The following is a 16474-nucleotide window of genomic DNA, read 5'->3' on the forward strand; positions in this document are numbered from 1 at the left end:
ACCACATTTATGACAGTTTGGAAACACAGCTGGCTGAAGCGAAGTGGCAAATTAATAGAGATGCATTGGCAGATACTTAAGGAGATGTTTCAGGATACATAGAATAGGTACATTCCAACGATTAAGAAAAATTCCAAAGGATCAACCCCCATCAAGAGCAGGGGACTTATGCTAGTAGATAATTAATGGTTCATGGTTTCATCATGAAGTAACATGAGCACTAGCATACAATGACAAGATTACATACATAGTTAATGGAGTTGGGTGTAGAACTTTGTGGTTGCTATTGAAAAACGATTGACAGCTTGTGTATTTGCACAATTGCATCATTGTATTTTATCCAGAAACATTCATTGTGAAGTGATGCAGGCTGCTTAACACATTACACAAAGCTACAGAAGTGATAAAGCTCAGAAGTTTATTATCATTGCTCATCCTATTATTGCTGAGATGACAATGGCCCTACTGTTTCAAGTCTTGCTCAATAACTCCAATTCCTGTTGGAATATTTCATTCCATTGCTTTTATTCTATTCCCCGCTCCTCCCTCACATCCAACCCTAACTTCAGCAAATATACCAGCGTTTACCCAGCTACAATCAGTTCTGAAGAAGGATCGACCTGCTGAGTTTCTCCAGACATTTCAGTTTTTAGAAGGTTCCCTTTGTCTTTGTTACAATTATGAAAAGGAATTTTGAGAGATTCATGGAAAGCAAGGAAATTCCCACATGTTGTTAAGCACTTTTTTCATGAAGCACAAGGAAATTGGAAATTGAAACAGTCACAAAGTTAAAATTAACAATAAGGCTCCAATTGCACAAGTGATAGAAACAAGATTGTTGGACGTCAATGTTTTAAATGTGAATGAAACATTAGTACCCTAGCAGGAAAAACAGCAACATGGTCAGATGTTGCATCTGAAAGCAGATTCCTTGTCATATTATGTTGGTGCTGATTCAAATGCATGCAATAACTTTTGTTTGTACTATTCAAATGCAGATTGCAAATGACAGGTGGTCATAAGAGAAATCACCTTTCATAAAACCAATCGTAAGCCCCAGCAGGTTTTTCGATACAGTCAGGAAAACAATAAAGATATAATCGAGAGAAGCATTTGTTGTAAAATTAGAAGTGTGAATTGTTCCATTATGACCACATAGTGCTCAGTGTCATTTGCAAGTCCTTAAAAACCGAAGGTGCAGATGCTTGCACAGTAAACAGGGATGTGCAGGTTAGGTAGGGTAGCTATAAGAATACAAAGATAGGGTAGGGAGTGGGTCTGGGTGGGATGCTCTTTGGAGGGCAGGTGTGGATTGGATGGACTGAATGGCATGCTTCCACACTGGAGGGATTCTGTGATGAATACAGCCTAGGAAACAGTCAAGTTGGCCAATAAATAGTAAGTACAATTTGCATTATACAAATGCCAGGTAATCACCATCTGCACCAAGGAATGTTTAACCACCTTGCCATGAGACCAGGTGAAGAGGGATCACAGCTCTCATCTTTTTATTAAAACCTTCTCAATCAGTCTAAACATTTAATGTTTTAACATAATGCTTTAACAGTCTAAACATTTTTTTCCTTTTATCCATATGGCTTTCCCACTTAAAGTTAGTAAACAAGAACAAAAATAAAGGAGAGCCAATTCTAAGGTCTCCTTGAGTGAAAGAGGGCAGACTTTTATTACATGCTACCTCCCCCCCCCACCAAACATTTAACACATGGTATCAAACACACAGATACAGCTATCAAGCTTACAAAGAAGTAAGGGGAGAATGGTGACTAGAACAGATAGGAAGTAAAGGCAAATGCAGTTACAGATCTTAACGGTCCTTTGGATTTAATGAATGAAAAGACCTGATTCCAAACATTTAGCTGTTATCCTATTTTGCTTACAGTGGTGAACTTTGTAGATCACAAGATAACAGTGCAAGGTGATGTTTCAGAAATAAAAACAAAAAAGTGTTGGAGAAACTCAGCAGGTCTTGCAGCATCCATTGAGAGAAAAACAGTTAACATTTTAATTCCAGTGACCTTTGTCAGAACTCTTTCACATTTTCCAGTACCTAAAACAGAGTTGTGTGAGGAGCAGAATTGAGTCAAATGTTCAGCAAGGCCCACCTTGACATCAAGATCATCTCACTGCATCTTGTCCACTCTTCCCAAGCATTGTAGTGAGATTCTCACTAGGCAGCAGTAAGTTCCCAAATGACTACCATTAATGTTCGCTGGACTTGTCAACAGTCCAACGAGTTGTGATTTTACCAAACGTGCCACACAAGCTAGTTGTTGAGAAACTCAACATGGAATCCAGAGCGGGTTCAACTTGCTACTTGTTCCAAGTGAGCTCCACGTTGGAAACCCGGCACAAAAGCTCAGGAACTTTCCACGGGCATTGGCCCTTACATATCTCACCTCCACGGATATTGGCATTCAACACATGCCGGCCTCTGTGAACCCTCATAGCACATCTCCAATCTACCTACAGGACATTCCTACAGTGCCAGTAACTATCATTGTAATGCTGCAGCACAGACACTTTGTGCTCACATACGTGCACCCAGCTCATGGACTGGACTAAGCTGCTTTTGTTCACAAGATGTGAGCGTCGCTGGCTATACTCGCCCCTAATTACCACAGGACAGTTTAGAGTGAACCACATTGTTATGGGTCTGGAGTGACATGTAGACCAGACCAGGTAAGGATGGCAGATTTCCTTTCTTAAGACATTAGTCAACCAGATCGGTTACATTGCCTAGTTTTCCTTGTTCCAGATTTTTTTTTTTTTTTCTGAAGTTTGATTCACACTCGGATCCCCAGAACATTAACCTGGAGGTCTGGATTACTAATGCAGTGACTTTACCCCTTTGTCACCAGCTCCCCTCTCACTGTCAAAGCATTCACTCACTTTGAGCCTACCTAGATGTTCCCAGCATCTCTGCCTTGCACATTGCCCCTTCAGCCGGAAATACCTAGCTCAGATAACTGCTGTGTTGCCACATCGTTAAGCGCAGTCACAAAGCCAGGAAGGTTGCCACAGTGGTCAGCAGGCCGCAGTCCAGTCAGGAAGGACAGACTCACTCAGGGGATCCCAGCACAGTGGGTCAAACACAGCCTCCGATAGAAGCCCAGGCCCTGCTCGGGCAGTCAGTCAGGACTCTCTGCTCATAGCAGAAGAGGAGGTGAACAGGGATAGCACAGTTATTCATTTTTGTGCTAGTGGGGAAGATTCCTGCATCATTGAGTAAGCAGCAGAGAGACTATGCAGGGATAGTGGTGATGTAGTTTGGGGTGGGTGAGAAGCGAAGATGTTGCATGCATTTGCGAGAGTGGTCGCGCACGAGACTTAGTGAGAGTTGGTGCACTGACAGAGGTAGAATGAGTGAGAGGTATTGGACAGAAATAGTGGCATTTATGCTAGCGCAGTGGAGAAAGACACTGCTGGACATTCCTCCAGATGGCTGAGGCTGCTTCACCCCTGTAGGAACCTTGGGCCAGGCTGGCATAGTCTGGTACTGTGACCTCCACTTGGGGAATGGCAAGTCTTGCCTGTGTTGTCCATAATGTCAAGCAGCAGCTCCAGGACCATCACAAAGCAAGGTGCCAGCTTACCTCTGTCAGCCATGTCCTGGGTAAATGTCAGAAACTGCGCAGGGCAGCTCCAGACTGGGGCACTTGTTAGGGGGCACAGCTGATTTTAAAGATGGCACTGGTTCCATGGGTGCCATCAATTCTGGTGAGTGGCGAGTTGCACCGTCAATGGCATGTGCTAAGATGGGGCTGAAATTAGATGTAATACTCACCTACGGGGCTACAACGAGAATTAATGTCAACGTGACAAGATTAGGTAATAGGGCATGTTAATGCATGAAAATAGCTCTCCCCATTCACGAACAAGATTCCTACCTCATCATGTAAAACTTCGTTGCAGGATCGGGCTGTTTTTCCCTCAACATCAAGAATCTCAACTTTCCAATCTTGCCATATTTTCCCAACCAACCCATCAATGTCCATATTGTTCAGGTACCATGATAATTCTACCCACAGTAACAGATTGGACACATGGCATTAGAATCATTGCTCATGTTGAATATAAAAACTGGACTGGTGGGAGGCCATAACCTGTTCTCTATATCTTGATAAGATTCTTTAGAAGAATCCCTTTAACACAATATGCTATTCAATATCTCAGGTTCCGAACGACTGAAATGATTCATGATTTTGTACCAGGATACGTATTCATTTCTTTTTAAGAGGAATACCAAAACTTCAATGATTTTCTAAGGCCTTTAATCTACAGAAGAAATAGTGTCATCATCCCCAGCCAGTCAAGGCTCAGGGGGACTAATTCCTACCCTTATACCTGGAGGTTCTCAAGAATGTCACAGTTTTTTTTAAAAAAGTATTCTAGGTGAGCTCAAAAGTATTGTCTGCACAAGACCATATTACTTTCAATCCCTTTGATGATACATCCAAGCAATTTTACTTACTGTTGTTGAAGGCTAGCTACTTTGATGGTTTCTGTAAGACATTCATCAATACCCTAATAATATCCCGTGTTGTGTCAAATATTGATCATATTTTCCCACTAATGTTGTGCACTGATATTGCCCTATCCTTGCACTTGTCAATATTAAGTAAACATCTGCCACTGGTTTGTTTAATTCACCAATACATAATAAACATTTGTTATGCCGTTTGTGTTATTTCCAGCTCTCTTTAATTTGAGACTGATAAATTCAGATAGACAGTGTTGTTAGTGTCACAATTTTTAAAAAAATCATTCAGGGGATTTAGGCTTCGCTGGCTAGAATAGCATTTGTAGCCTATCCCTTTGCCCCTTGAGAAGGTTATGTATGTTATCTGTGGACAACACTGACTTCTATTAAACATGCTCCTCCATGCAAATCTATATCAACTTATCTTTTACTTTATCAAAGCCAATACCTCATCTCAACTCATTGGTTTCTGACGTTGTAGATAAGATTAATCCACATGATGCATTGGCTAAAATTCAAATACATGACACTTGCAGAGTTCCCATTACTCCCAAAGCTGTCAACCCTTCGAAGAAAAGTTATACATTTCTGAGACTTGATCACTCTTCGATAAATAGAGATCTCTGAAATGATGAAAGGTTTTGATAAGGATAGGAGAGAATATATCTCCATGAATTAGGGAAACAAATCCAAAACTCAGGTAAATAAAACTTGTGTTTAGATAACACAGTCATCCTAAGACTTTTCACAGGAGCATTATAAAGAAAACTTTGGTGCTAAGATATTTAAGTTGATACTGGGGCACACGGCCAAAAGCTTGGTCAATAAGGTAGTTTTAAGGAGTGGCTTTTAAAAAGAAAGAGGGAGGAAAGACAGAGATCTTATGGAGTGAAGTCAAGAGCTTAAGGCGTAAGCAGCTGAAGAGACAGCCATCAAGGCTGGAGTAATTGAAATTCAGGATGCTCAAAAGGCCAGAATTAGAGAGGAGCTGTTTGAGGGTTGGAAGAATTTTCGCTATGGAAGGTTGAGACCGTGGACAGATTTAAGAACAAGGCATAGGTCTGGGTGAGTTCAAAACACACCTGTCTATGAGCCAAGGCTTGAGCATATAAATCTATATGCTGACCCAACAGTACGGTACTGAGAGGGTGATGCACTGTCAGAGATGCCATCTTTTAAATGAAATCTTAAGACAAAGCCCTATCTGCCAGCTCATATAGATGGAAAATATCCCATTTTGAAGATAAGCAATGGAGTTCCCCTGATGTCCTGTTTAATAGTAAGCTGCCATTCAGCATTGCCAAAAAACACATCGCCTGACTATAGTCACATAGTTGGACACAGATTGGCTGCTGCATTCTCTACCTCATGATATTCAACACGCTTGAGAAGTATTTGCTGTAAGGATCTTTTGGTTATGAAAAGCAGTTAGATAAATGCAAGTAGTCATTTGGTAGTAAAGAACTTGAGCATTCGATATTAGATGCGTTTCTGCAATTGGAAATTTTTTGGATAATTCTGATCGAGCGAAGAGTGACACTGACAACCAGAACCAGGTTAGGATTGTCAGTCGGGCCTGACACTTACATGTACTGGAAGCTACATACACTAATACAAAGGGCCCTGCTCTTTACAGACAGAAACAACATGTACATGCTCTGCAGTCATTTGCTGGTTCAATCCTGAGGTCAATGCCCCGACCAATCAAGAGGCAACCTGCCTGGTTTGAAATCTAAACAAAATCTGGCAGTTAACTGTCACATCTTTCATTTCTTTAAAGTCATCACAAAGAAAATCCAATCATAAATTCCAAAGGAATTATTTTTCCTGGAAAACTGTTAGAACATGGAGGTGAGGATCATCAGATCAGCCATGATCCATTGAATGGTGGGGCAGACTCGATGGGATGAATGGCCTACTTTTGCTCCTATCTTAAGGTCTTAGTAATCAAGCATCACTAATTGCTGCAGATGCCATGGCAATCTATCTATAAATGGGACTGGCCTCATTGCCACAGACGTTCCAAGTAGTTGGACTTTCTGTATCACCTGTTCTTTGTGGAGAAATTTGCAAAGAAAACTTGCACCTTTGACCACATGTCCATGAGGAAGTGTTCAGCATGTAACGTCTTCAAGACCCTGTGGCAAAAGAAGAGGGTGGATCCTGTCGGGTTGTTCCCTCAGCAGACTGTCAAAGTCGTTAGGCAGAACGGCTCATCACCAGAACTTTCCAACAAGCACCAAGACGCTGTTTGGCTGGTGGTGAGGAGGGCATTGTCCGTGAGATCCTTTTTGTACACTTGGACTGCCTGTGCCACTGCATGCTGCCCTCAAAGTGGTTGTGGGGTGGGAGTAGAGACTGTCACACATCTCCTTCTGGAATGTGCCCTTGCAAAGGAAGTCTGGACAGAGATGCAGTGGTTTTTGTTGAGGCTCATCTCAAGCAGATCCATGACGAAGGGCTGTGTGCTCTACAGTCTTTTCCCCGGGACGCACAGAGACAAAGACTGACTGCGCTTGAGGACCATCAACTCAGTCAAAGACACTCTTTGGTCTGCCTGAAACCTGTTGGTCTTTCAGAACTGAAGCTCACCCTGACCGATTGTTGCAGACCAGCACATTCCAAGGTCGGGAAAGTGTTGAGAATGGACAGCCTGCTAGCATATGGAGTAGCTGACATAATTAGCCTTGATACTTTACGGGGAAGCTGTACAAGTACAAGGGGGAAGTAGTAAAAGTTTATGAAAGGGTGAGATGAAACAAAATTGGTGGACCTTCACATGGAGATAAACCACCAGCTAGGTAGATGGCCTATCTCTGTGTTCTAAATCCTCTGTAAAACCATGCTATGACATGGTTCTTTTTCAGCACATCCTATTATTCATACAATATTATACCACAATGCCCTTGTAAATTTGAGGAGGTGGAACATGTCAGTTAAGCTGTTACCTTCTCAAATGAAAAGGTTTAAATGAATAAATGGATTGTGCAAGATACCAAATTCTAGAAAGGGTGAATGCAAAGATTCTCAATCAGGTAGGTCGACAATGCAAAATACCGCGTCTGATTGTGGATGACATGAGAAAGTCTATATAGCATTTCTCGAACTCATTGCTTCATTTGCCAGGTTACTGTGTGTCGCTGCTGTGTACATTACACTGGAATCGTCATGGTAAACGAAGCTGGTCATTAAAATTACTGAAAACTAATCCAGAACAGCCGCAAACTTCCAAACATCAAACAAGAGTTTTCATCCAAGCAACAGCAATGAATAACAAATGTTTCACATTACCTTTTAGACCGTCGTAACGTGGTTCTATTTAGAAAATGAGACATCGAGATGTTCGAGAGAACTGACCACAAGTTTGAGTCACTCATGATCGAAAAGTGAACGTTTCAAATTATTTTCGAAAAAAATAAGAACAGGTCTTCCACGTTCAAAGTCAAGACGTGCTCTCTAGATCAGAACGGGAAAGCATAATCACTCGGGCTTCCAGATCAGTTGAAAGCTGCTTCTTCTAAACGATTTCCACAAACTGCAGCCCAACTTAAAATAACAAGCTTTTACATACGACAGTGAAAAAAAAATCTTTGTCCCTTCCAGTCCAGTTTTCACTGCTATTTTATATGTCAAAGATTCTGCAATGCTTTCCGGTTACAGCGAGTTGATTGTCAGAGATCGCAGCCATCACACATTTATTCTGTATTCTGCTCGAACATTTTGGTATTGAACACGAAAGGTAAATTATCTATTTGGAATGTGCCATTCTGTGAAAATTGGGAGGGAAGCATCTCAATTACTTAATAAAAAACAAAAGTTTGGAAACCTTGCTGATTGATACGGCTTGTCTCTATCTTTTTAAATATTTCTACTTACATATGTATCCATATAAAAAATGTAAAAATAAATATCTGGAAGTAAAATTTACAGTTCTTCCCCCCGCCCCCACCTACCCAACTTCTGAACATAAAGCAGTCCCTTGGTTCTTTCAGCACAAGAAAAGTCGATCCTTACCTACGTGCAGGTAGAGATAATTACATGCCCAAAGAGCAGTCAGGCAGGATAGAGGTCTGTGTTCAATCACATTACTCTCCACAGAAAGCGATTGTACAATTATAAGATAGTTCGTATAAATAGGAGACAGCAAGAGACATCTGTGTGTGTTAAAACTAAATAAATGCATCATCTCTTATGCACAAAACGCCAGCTTCAAAGTGTTATGCGTCTGGTTCAGGCTCAGGATGCAGCCGTAAGGATAACTAACAGCAGTAGAGCAGGGGATGGAGTGAGATCTAACAGCCAGTGGAACCATTGCCTCTGCAAATAATCAGGCAGGCATAAGAATATTACCACTGCACAACCTCGAAAAATAAGACTTGCTAGCTGGGCTTAGCATATTTTGTGGAAAATCTTCATTTTAATATTCTGAAGTAATTGAATAATAAAGTCTTAAATCAACTGAACACAATTTTCTGCTATTTATACTGCGCAGGCCTTCCCATCTGAAATGGATATAATTGAAACTCAATCCACTTTGGAATTCTGTGGGGCGGTAGAGACCTGTTCAATGAACAAATGCCCAGGCTCCACTCCCCACCACCACCACATTGAGTTTGTACAATTACTTTTCACAGAATCATAGAATCCATACTGTTCCGAAAGAGGCCATTCGGGCCATCGAGTCTGCACCAACCCAGAGCATCCCACCCAGCCCCTCCACCTTATCCCCCTTACTCCGCATTTGCCCAGTTAACATGCTTCGACATGGGGCAATTCAGTATGGTCGATCCACCTAGCCTGCACATCTTTGGACTGTGGGAAGAAACTGGAGCACCCGGAGGAAACTCATGCAGACACGGTGAGAATGTGCAAACTCCACACTGTTGTGATTCTTCTTGCATTATTGCTTTTTGGAAAAGAAAATGATTTGGTATTGTTACTGAATGTCATCCTCAAAAATAAAAGCACTGGAAGTTTACTGTAATACAAGCATTCATAAAAGTACAAGAGGAACCTTGTAATAGAGCAACCTGAACAGAGAGTGTTTTACTGCAGCTCAGGGAGAATTAATTTTTTTTTCCCTTTATTCATCCACGGGATGAGGGCGTCACTGGCATTTATGCTGGCATCCCTGATTAGTCAGAGGGCACTTACGTGTCAACCACATTGTTGTGGGTCTGGAGTCACATGCAGGCCAGACCAGGTAAGGATGGCAAATTTCCTTCCCTTAAGGATATCAGTGAAACAGATGGATTTTGCCTGACAATTGGCAATGGATTCATGGTCATCATTAGACTCTTAAATCCAGATATATACTGAATTCAAATTCCACAATCTGCTGTGGCGGGATTCGAAGCCAGGTCCCCAAAACATTACCCGAGTCTCTGGATTAACTAATACCACTAGGCCATTGCCTCCCCATGTTTAACTTCAGAGTTCCACACAACTTGTGCTCTCATTAAAACATAGCAATGGGTTTTATTTCCAAAGTAGCCCAATTTCAATTGGTTCGCAAATGAAGTGATACAAGAGGAATGAGGGCATGTCAGGAAAATAAATAGGTATTAGAACCATACACACCAAGCCACTGAGGTTTGAAACTATTTAGAAATGACCAAGGACAACTGCTGTTTCAGGGTACAACACAGAGCCACCTGAATAGTTAAATTATCTGTTGCAAGGATGCTGTGACTAACTTACATTATGTATACAACTCAGCCCTTAAAAGACAAGCAAACAATACAGTCTTCAATGATAATTTTTTTGCCCTTGCCTCTTTTTTTTTTAAAGCAGTCATGGGAATAACAGCAGGTCAACCAAACTGCTACCATTACTAGTACAACAGGTAAGTTTGATGCATATGCATGGCTGGCACATTCAGCTGCTTTAAACTAAACAATAGAATACAGCTACTGAATGGTCACAACACACGGCCAGTGTGGGGAAGAGGCATCCACATTGCAAACAGGGTAACACATTCATGTTCCTCCAACTGTATGCTGTACATCATCTAGTGTTAATTTTTCCTAGCTGGATGAAGAGAGAAATGCAAATCCCTGTTTTCTCTCAGGCGATCAGACAGGAAAGTGACTGTTGATTAAAAAAACTAGCTGAAAATATACCGACAAAAAATATTTCTTATAACAAATTGTGTCTAATGTTCATGTTGTTGCATGTATTCCTGTGTAAGGGAGATAATAGGGACAAGACATCAAACCATGGCAACACCAGCGATGAGCTATGATAGTTAGTCAACAGTTTTGAATTTCCCCCTATTCTTTTCATTCTCTAACTAGCAATATATGCAGACAGACATTATCCAAGCTCCTTCTACAGCATCTTCCAAGCCCACAGATTTAGCAGCCAGAAGGTAGCAGACACATTGGAGCACAGACACCCACATATTTCTCTTCAAGCTGATGACCATCCTGAACCAAATCTATAATCGCTGCTCCTGCAGGATCAAAATCCTGATACGCCCTTCATGCCAGCACTGTTTTCACATGCTGCTCTGGAAGAGGGGTCATTTTGTCAAAAACCTAAGAATAACTGAACCATGAAAAGAAAAGTGAGGATTCATCTGAATTGGAGAGCTACTTTATTCTGTAATAGAACATGGAAGTGTGTGAGAGGAGATTCAAACTGAGGCTTTCAAAATTATGACCGTTTTTGAGAGAATGCATAGCAAATGAGCATTTGCCACTGGATGTTGAACTAGTAAGAATTAAAGGGGCAGAAGCCACCTGTAAACAGGTGAGTTTGGGTCATGTGAGACATGAAAATTAAAAGAAAATCTCAAACACTAACTCATCGCTCCTGCTTCTGGTTTTAACAGAAGCAAGAGAGATGAGAAAGGGTATGTGGATCAGCTGAGGAATGTGCAACTAACCTTCTGCCAGGAGGTAGGTTTAGTTACAAACACTGTGCTGGACAAAGTTAGCAGTTCTGGCAGCATCTGTGTAAAAGGAAACAGAATTAATGTTTGGAGTCCTAATGATCGTTCTTTGGATTCAGAGCAGGTTTAGTTAATTCATTCTGAAATTATAATTAACTAATCAGCTTGACTGGACTTTTTGAATTTCTGGAATCATGTAACTAAAGGACACACGGCTGATTTGCGAGAGGGGAAATAGCTTTTAAGTGCTGTTTAAGGGTCAGAAACAGCAGGCATGTATCTTCCCTAGTTCTCCCACAGTGTACCATTCAACAACAACAACCATCCTCAACTGAATTTGGAAGTCAATGATTGTTATAATTTTATGCTTCATCCAATCCTGACAAGACAGAATTCTTTTTTTTCCCCCAAATGCATTGCAACCTTTATCAAAGCTAAAACCATTTCAACTTTCACATTAATGGCCACTCACTTCATACTTCATTCCCTTTGTAATGAAGGCCAGCATTCCATTTGTCTTCCCTATTACCTGCTGAATTTGTATGCTAATTTTCTGATGATTTAAATAATATTCAGCTCCTCTATTCTTCCAACCACGGTGCACAACCTCACATTTTCACACATTATATTCCATCTGCAAATTTTTTTCCCATTCATTTAACCTGCCTATTATCCCCTGCAGACTCAGAGTTATCTTGACCACTTGCATTCCCACCTACTTTTGTGTCATCTGCAAATCGGGCTGTAGTCCATTTACTTTCTCGTCCAAGTCATAGATATATATTTTGTTAATAATAGTGGCTGCGGCACTGATCCCTGTGACACTTCACTGGATAAAGATCGCCATCCTGAAAATATCCCTCTTATCCCAACTCTCCAGCTTCTATTGGTTAGCCAATTCTCTATCCATGCAAATATAGTACCTCCAACACCATGAGCTCTTATTTAATTAAATAGTAGCCCAACATGTGATACCTTATGAAACACCATTTGAAAATCCAAATCTATTGCATCCACTGCTTTGCCTTGATCTAGGCTGTTTATTACATTCTCAAAGAATTCTAATAAATTTCTCACACATTATTTCCACTTTGTGAAGCCATGCCAATTCTTCTTGATCATATTTTGGATTTCTGAACCCTCAGCTCCTGCATCCTTTATTAAAAAAAAAGACATTTTCCCAATAAGAGACATTAAACTAACTCTGCCTTAAGACACAAAATAAAAATACAATTTTAACTCAAAGCTATACATTTTCTACTTTAGAACTCAAACCCTCAAACAACAGCAATATATCATAGATAGTAGGAACTGCAGATGCTGGAGAATCCGAGACAACAAGGTGCAGAGCTGGATGAACACAGCAGGCCAAGCAGCATCATAGGATCCTTCGTCAAAATGTGAAAGGTGCTATTTAATTGCAAACAATTGTTGCTAGGTCCTCTGCATTAATTTCAGGCAGCAAAATATACTTGGCTTTTATGATTTCCACATATTCTCAAGCATATCATCTTCAAAAAGATTACTTCTTGGAACACGGCAGGGTCTACATTCTATCACATAAATTCACTGATGTTAGACTGGGATTCCTCACACACTCCATGTGCTTGATCAAATTACTGGTGGTAGCCGACTGCAGCAGCTTCCACAAAAGGTCAGCCTCCTATGTTGAATCGAGCAGTCTTTAAACGTCCTATTAGAAGCTTTCGCATCTTGCCTTGCCATCCTTTTGAGCCTTGGTTACATTACTTTTCATTGAAACACGAATATCAGTGCTGTACTCTTCTGTTTGCCAAGGGGATCTTCTTAAAGTCAAGATGCCTCCAATAATGTTCTGTCTTTTTTGTCCACGGCAAAATTAAGAGCCAAAGATCATACTTCCCTGGAACAGGAAATCTCTCAAGTATAAAGAAGGTCGTCACAAACATACAATACATGTAAAAACTGCAAGAACTGCAGATGCTGTGAATCAGAAACACAAACAGAAATTGCTGGAAAAGCTCAGCAGGTCAGGCAGCATCTGTGGAGAGAAATCAATGTTAATGTTTTGGATCCGGTGACCCTTCCTCAGAAATTGAACCAGTTCTGAGGAAGGGTCACTGGGTCCGAAACGTTAACTCTGATTCTACTCCACAGATGTTGCCAGACATACAACATATCTAATTTATTCAATAATCCAGATTGATGAATAATTATCTTGTCTCCATCATGCTTTCCATCTCTGTTTCTATTACTTTTGTTTTTGTTACTTTAAAATCAAACCTAGGAATCCACTTGTTTCTTCATGTTTGCCTTATAAAGTTGAGTTTTGTTCACCACTGTGTTAAAATCCACTTCCTGTGACAGTTACTTCCATATACTACACCTACCACTGTCGGTTCAGTTTCTGCCTCACATCAATTCAAATTTCTAAGGTACTAGTCTACATTCACTTGGGCCACTCACAGTCAGGGGACATGTCTGACTGCAATCCAGAGTGTAGGCCACAAAGCTGTCCTGGAAGACCAGTGTCAGTGTCAGGGGAATCACATATTGCCAGCTGGAAGCTGCAAAGACAATAGGATGTGGTCTGATCAGTCATGAAAAAGGAGCTGTTTGTCAAAGTCGGTCAGACGTCTGTGGGAGAACAGTCCTGGAGTAGGTCGGTCAGGATGGTACAGATTGAGGCAGCAAGGGTGGGAGAGGGTAGGATCAGGGCATTTGTAGAGGAGGGGGCCAAGAATGGTGATGGGAGGTAGGGATTGGGGAGAACCTCAAGACATATGGGGCAGTATGTAGAACAGAACCAGACAAAATGGTAGGCCATGAGAGGGTATTTATTAAACTGACCAGCACTTTGGCCTCCACAGATGGTGTGTAGAGGAGGAGGGCGGTCACCCTCAAAGTATGATGTCAGGGTTCAGGTGGGAGGACGGTTGGAGGAGAAGTTCAATGTGGTGGGTCTCCACTGGGGAGATGGTGGAAAGGCGTAAGGCACGAAATGATATGGAGGCTTCGGGCAAGGTGGGAGCATTATGTGGTGAGCAGACTGAGTCTATGGCTGATGGTGCCCTCTGCAAGCTGGGTCACCCACCATCTCTTGCCATACTCGCGACGAGAAATGAGGCAGGAAACTGGCTGGAGTCAGTGTCACTTTAATTGTCAAAAGAATGATATCCACATTTGCTAGATAATAGGGCAGTGAAGGGGCAAATACATAAGCAGAAGTTTGCAAACTACAGCTACATTTAATCTGCAATCATTTCATTGTTCATTTGTATGTATGCAGAGTGGAGGTGCTGAGGTGATCAAATGTGAGGAAGCCTGCACCATGCTATTATTGGTGCCTGAAAATTGAACCTGGCATCTCAATGATGCTGAAGGTTATCAGCAATGGTTTAATAAGAGACCAATGCTGACCAAAGGTGAACTACTCATTGGACAATTTTTAAGTGTGCTCTCTGAGGCTTACACTATCACTTCTTCACCTGTTTTGCAAATTTAACAATAGTCTGTCCTGAATACAGTGAAACATTGAATAATTGATGTGGGTCTGGGATGGGAGATCTGTCATAGAACAGCAAGAACTCCCTTTCAATGTAATGTGCTGGTCCTTCAGCTGGCACAGCACCTTCGACCAAGGTGCTTTCATAGAATGATGAATCCCTACAGTGTGGAAACAGGCCCTTCGGCCCAACAAGTCCACACCAAACCTCAAAGCGACCCACCCCACTATAACCCACCTAATCGGCACATCCCTGAACACTACAGGCAATTTAGCATGGCCAATCCACCTAATTTGCACATCTTTGGACTGTGGGAGGAAACCGGAGCACCCGGAGGAAACCCACGCAGACACGGGGAGAATGTGCAAACTCCACACAGACAGTCGCCCAAGGGTGGAATCGAACCCGGGTCCCTGGTGCTGTGAGGCAGCAGTGCTAACCACTGAGCCACCGTGTCATCCCTGTTGTAGAAGCTGAGGATGAAGTTGAATGAATGATGGGGACATTGTCAGGGTGCAGCATGCCTCACTGTATGAAGGAGTGTATTCAGCCCTCACCTGCAGTGTACAGCACGAATGACTCCTCTTGGTCCCAATGTAAGTCACTACCATCGAGATTCACACACGCTGTAGCTCGTGGGATGTGAATGCTGGTCACAGGTGGATGCATGAGACCAGGGCTGATGGCAAACACAGCTGCAGCAGCAGCAGGCCAGGGTAGAGCATGAGGAGCACCAGCTCGGGGAGAGGCAGGCTTGGCCCTGACTCTGTTTCCTGGGCAAGGATGGGTGAGGCTCAGTGTTGATGCAGGTTATGTAATGCTCCAGGACATTCTGATGAACTATACCAGATACTGGAGTGGGGCTTTTTTTTTTTTTTAAATTCTTCACAGGATGAGGGCATCGCTAGCCAGGTGGCATTTATTGCTCATCCATAATTGCCCAGAGGGCAGTTAAGAGCCAACCACATTGCTGTGGGTCTGGAGTCACATGCAGGCCAGACCAGGTAAGGATGGCAGTTTCATTCCCTAAATGGCATTAGTGAACCAGATGGGTTTTTCCCTGACAATCGGCAATGGATTCATGGTCATCATTAGACTTTTAATTCCAGATATTAATTGAATTCAAATTCCACCATCTGCCATGACGGGATTCGAACCTGGGTCCCCAGAACATTATCTGGGTCTCTGGGTTAACAGTCCAGTGACAATACCACTTTGCCATTGCAAGGGGTGTACAGGTGGGAGGCTATCCTCTCCCACTGGCTGTGAAGGCTTTGAACCTTTCTGCAACTGGCTCCTTCCAAGGAACGATAGAACCTCTGTGGAATCCCTCATCACGCACCCACTGGCAGTGCAATGAACAATGATATCTGTGCAAGATCACATCAGTTCATTGCAGTTCCTAATGGAAAGATCAGTGCTGCAGCCAGACAATTGGATTCGGGAACATAGCTGGCTTCTCACAAGATCAGGGTATCATACACATGGAACTGAGAGGGCTGTATAATTCATCAGTTGGAAGGGGTTCCACTCAATGTTCAAGTGATCTGTGATCACCATTTACCACTTCCTGGAGATGGGTTTGCCTGCCAA

General features: G+C 42.1%; 2 protein-coding genes across 3 annotated transcripts in view; both read right to left on the reverse strand.

Annotated features, from left to right (window-relative positions):
• The window catches only part of LOC109920222 (microtubule-associated serine/threonine-protein kinase 4-like), a 763378-nt gene extending 755160 nt beyond the window's left edge, over nucleotides 1–8218 (reverse strand). For both annotated transcript variants that reach the window (XM_048595288.1, XM_048595289.1), the window contains exon 1: nucleotides 7793–8218. In XM_048595288.1, coding sequence (XP_048451245.1) covers nucleotides 7793–7878 — 86 coding nt within the window. In that variant the 5' untranslated portion in view covers nucleotides 7879–8218. The remainder of the gene's footprint in view (nucleotides 1–7792) is intronic.
• LOC125482815 (microtubule-associated serine/threonine-protein kinase 4-like) overlaps nucleotides 1–16474 on the reverse strand; it is a 399885-nt gene that overhangs the window by 226167 nt on the left and 157244 nt on the right. The window lies entirely within an intron of this gene.

This window comes from Rhincodon typus, chromosome 3 (genome assembly GCF_021869965.1).
Source record: "Rhincodon typus isolate 14 chromosome 3, sRhiTyp1.1, whole genome shotgun sequence".
NCBI lineage: Eukaryota > Metazoa > Chordata > Chondrichthyes > Orectolobiformes > Rhincodontidae > Rhincodon > Rhincodon typus.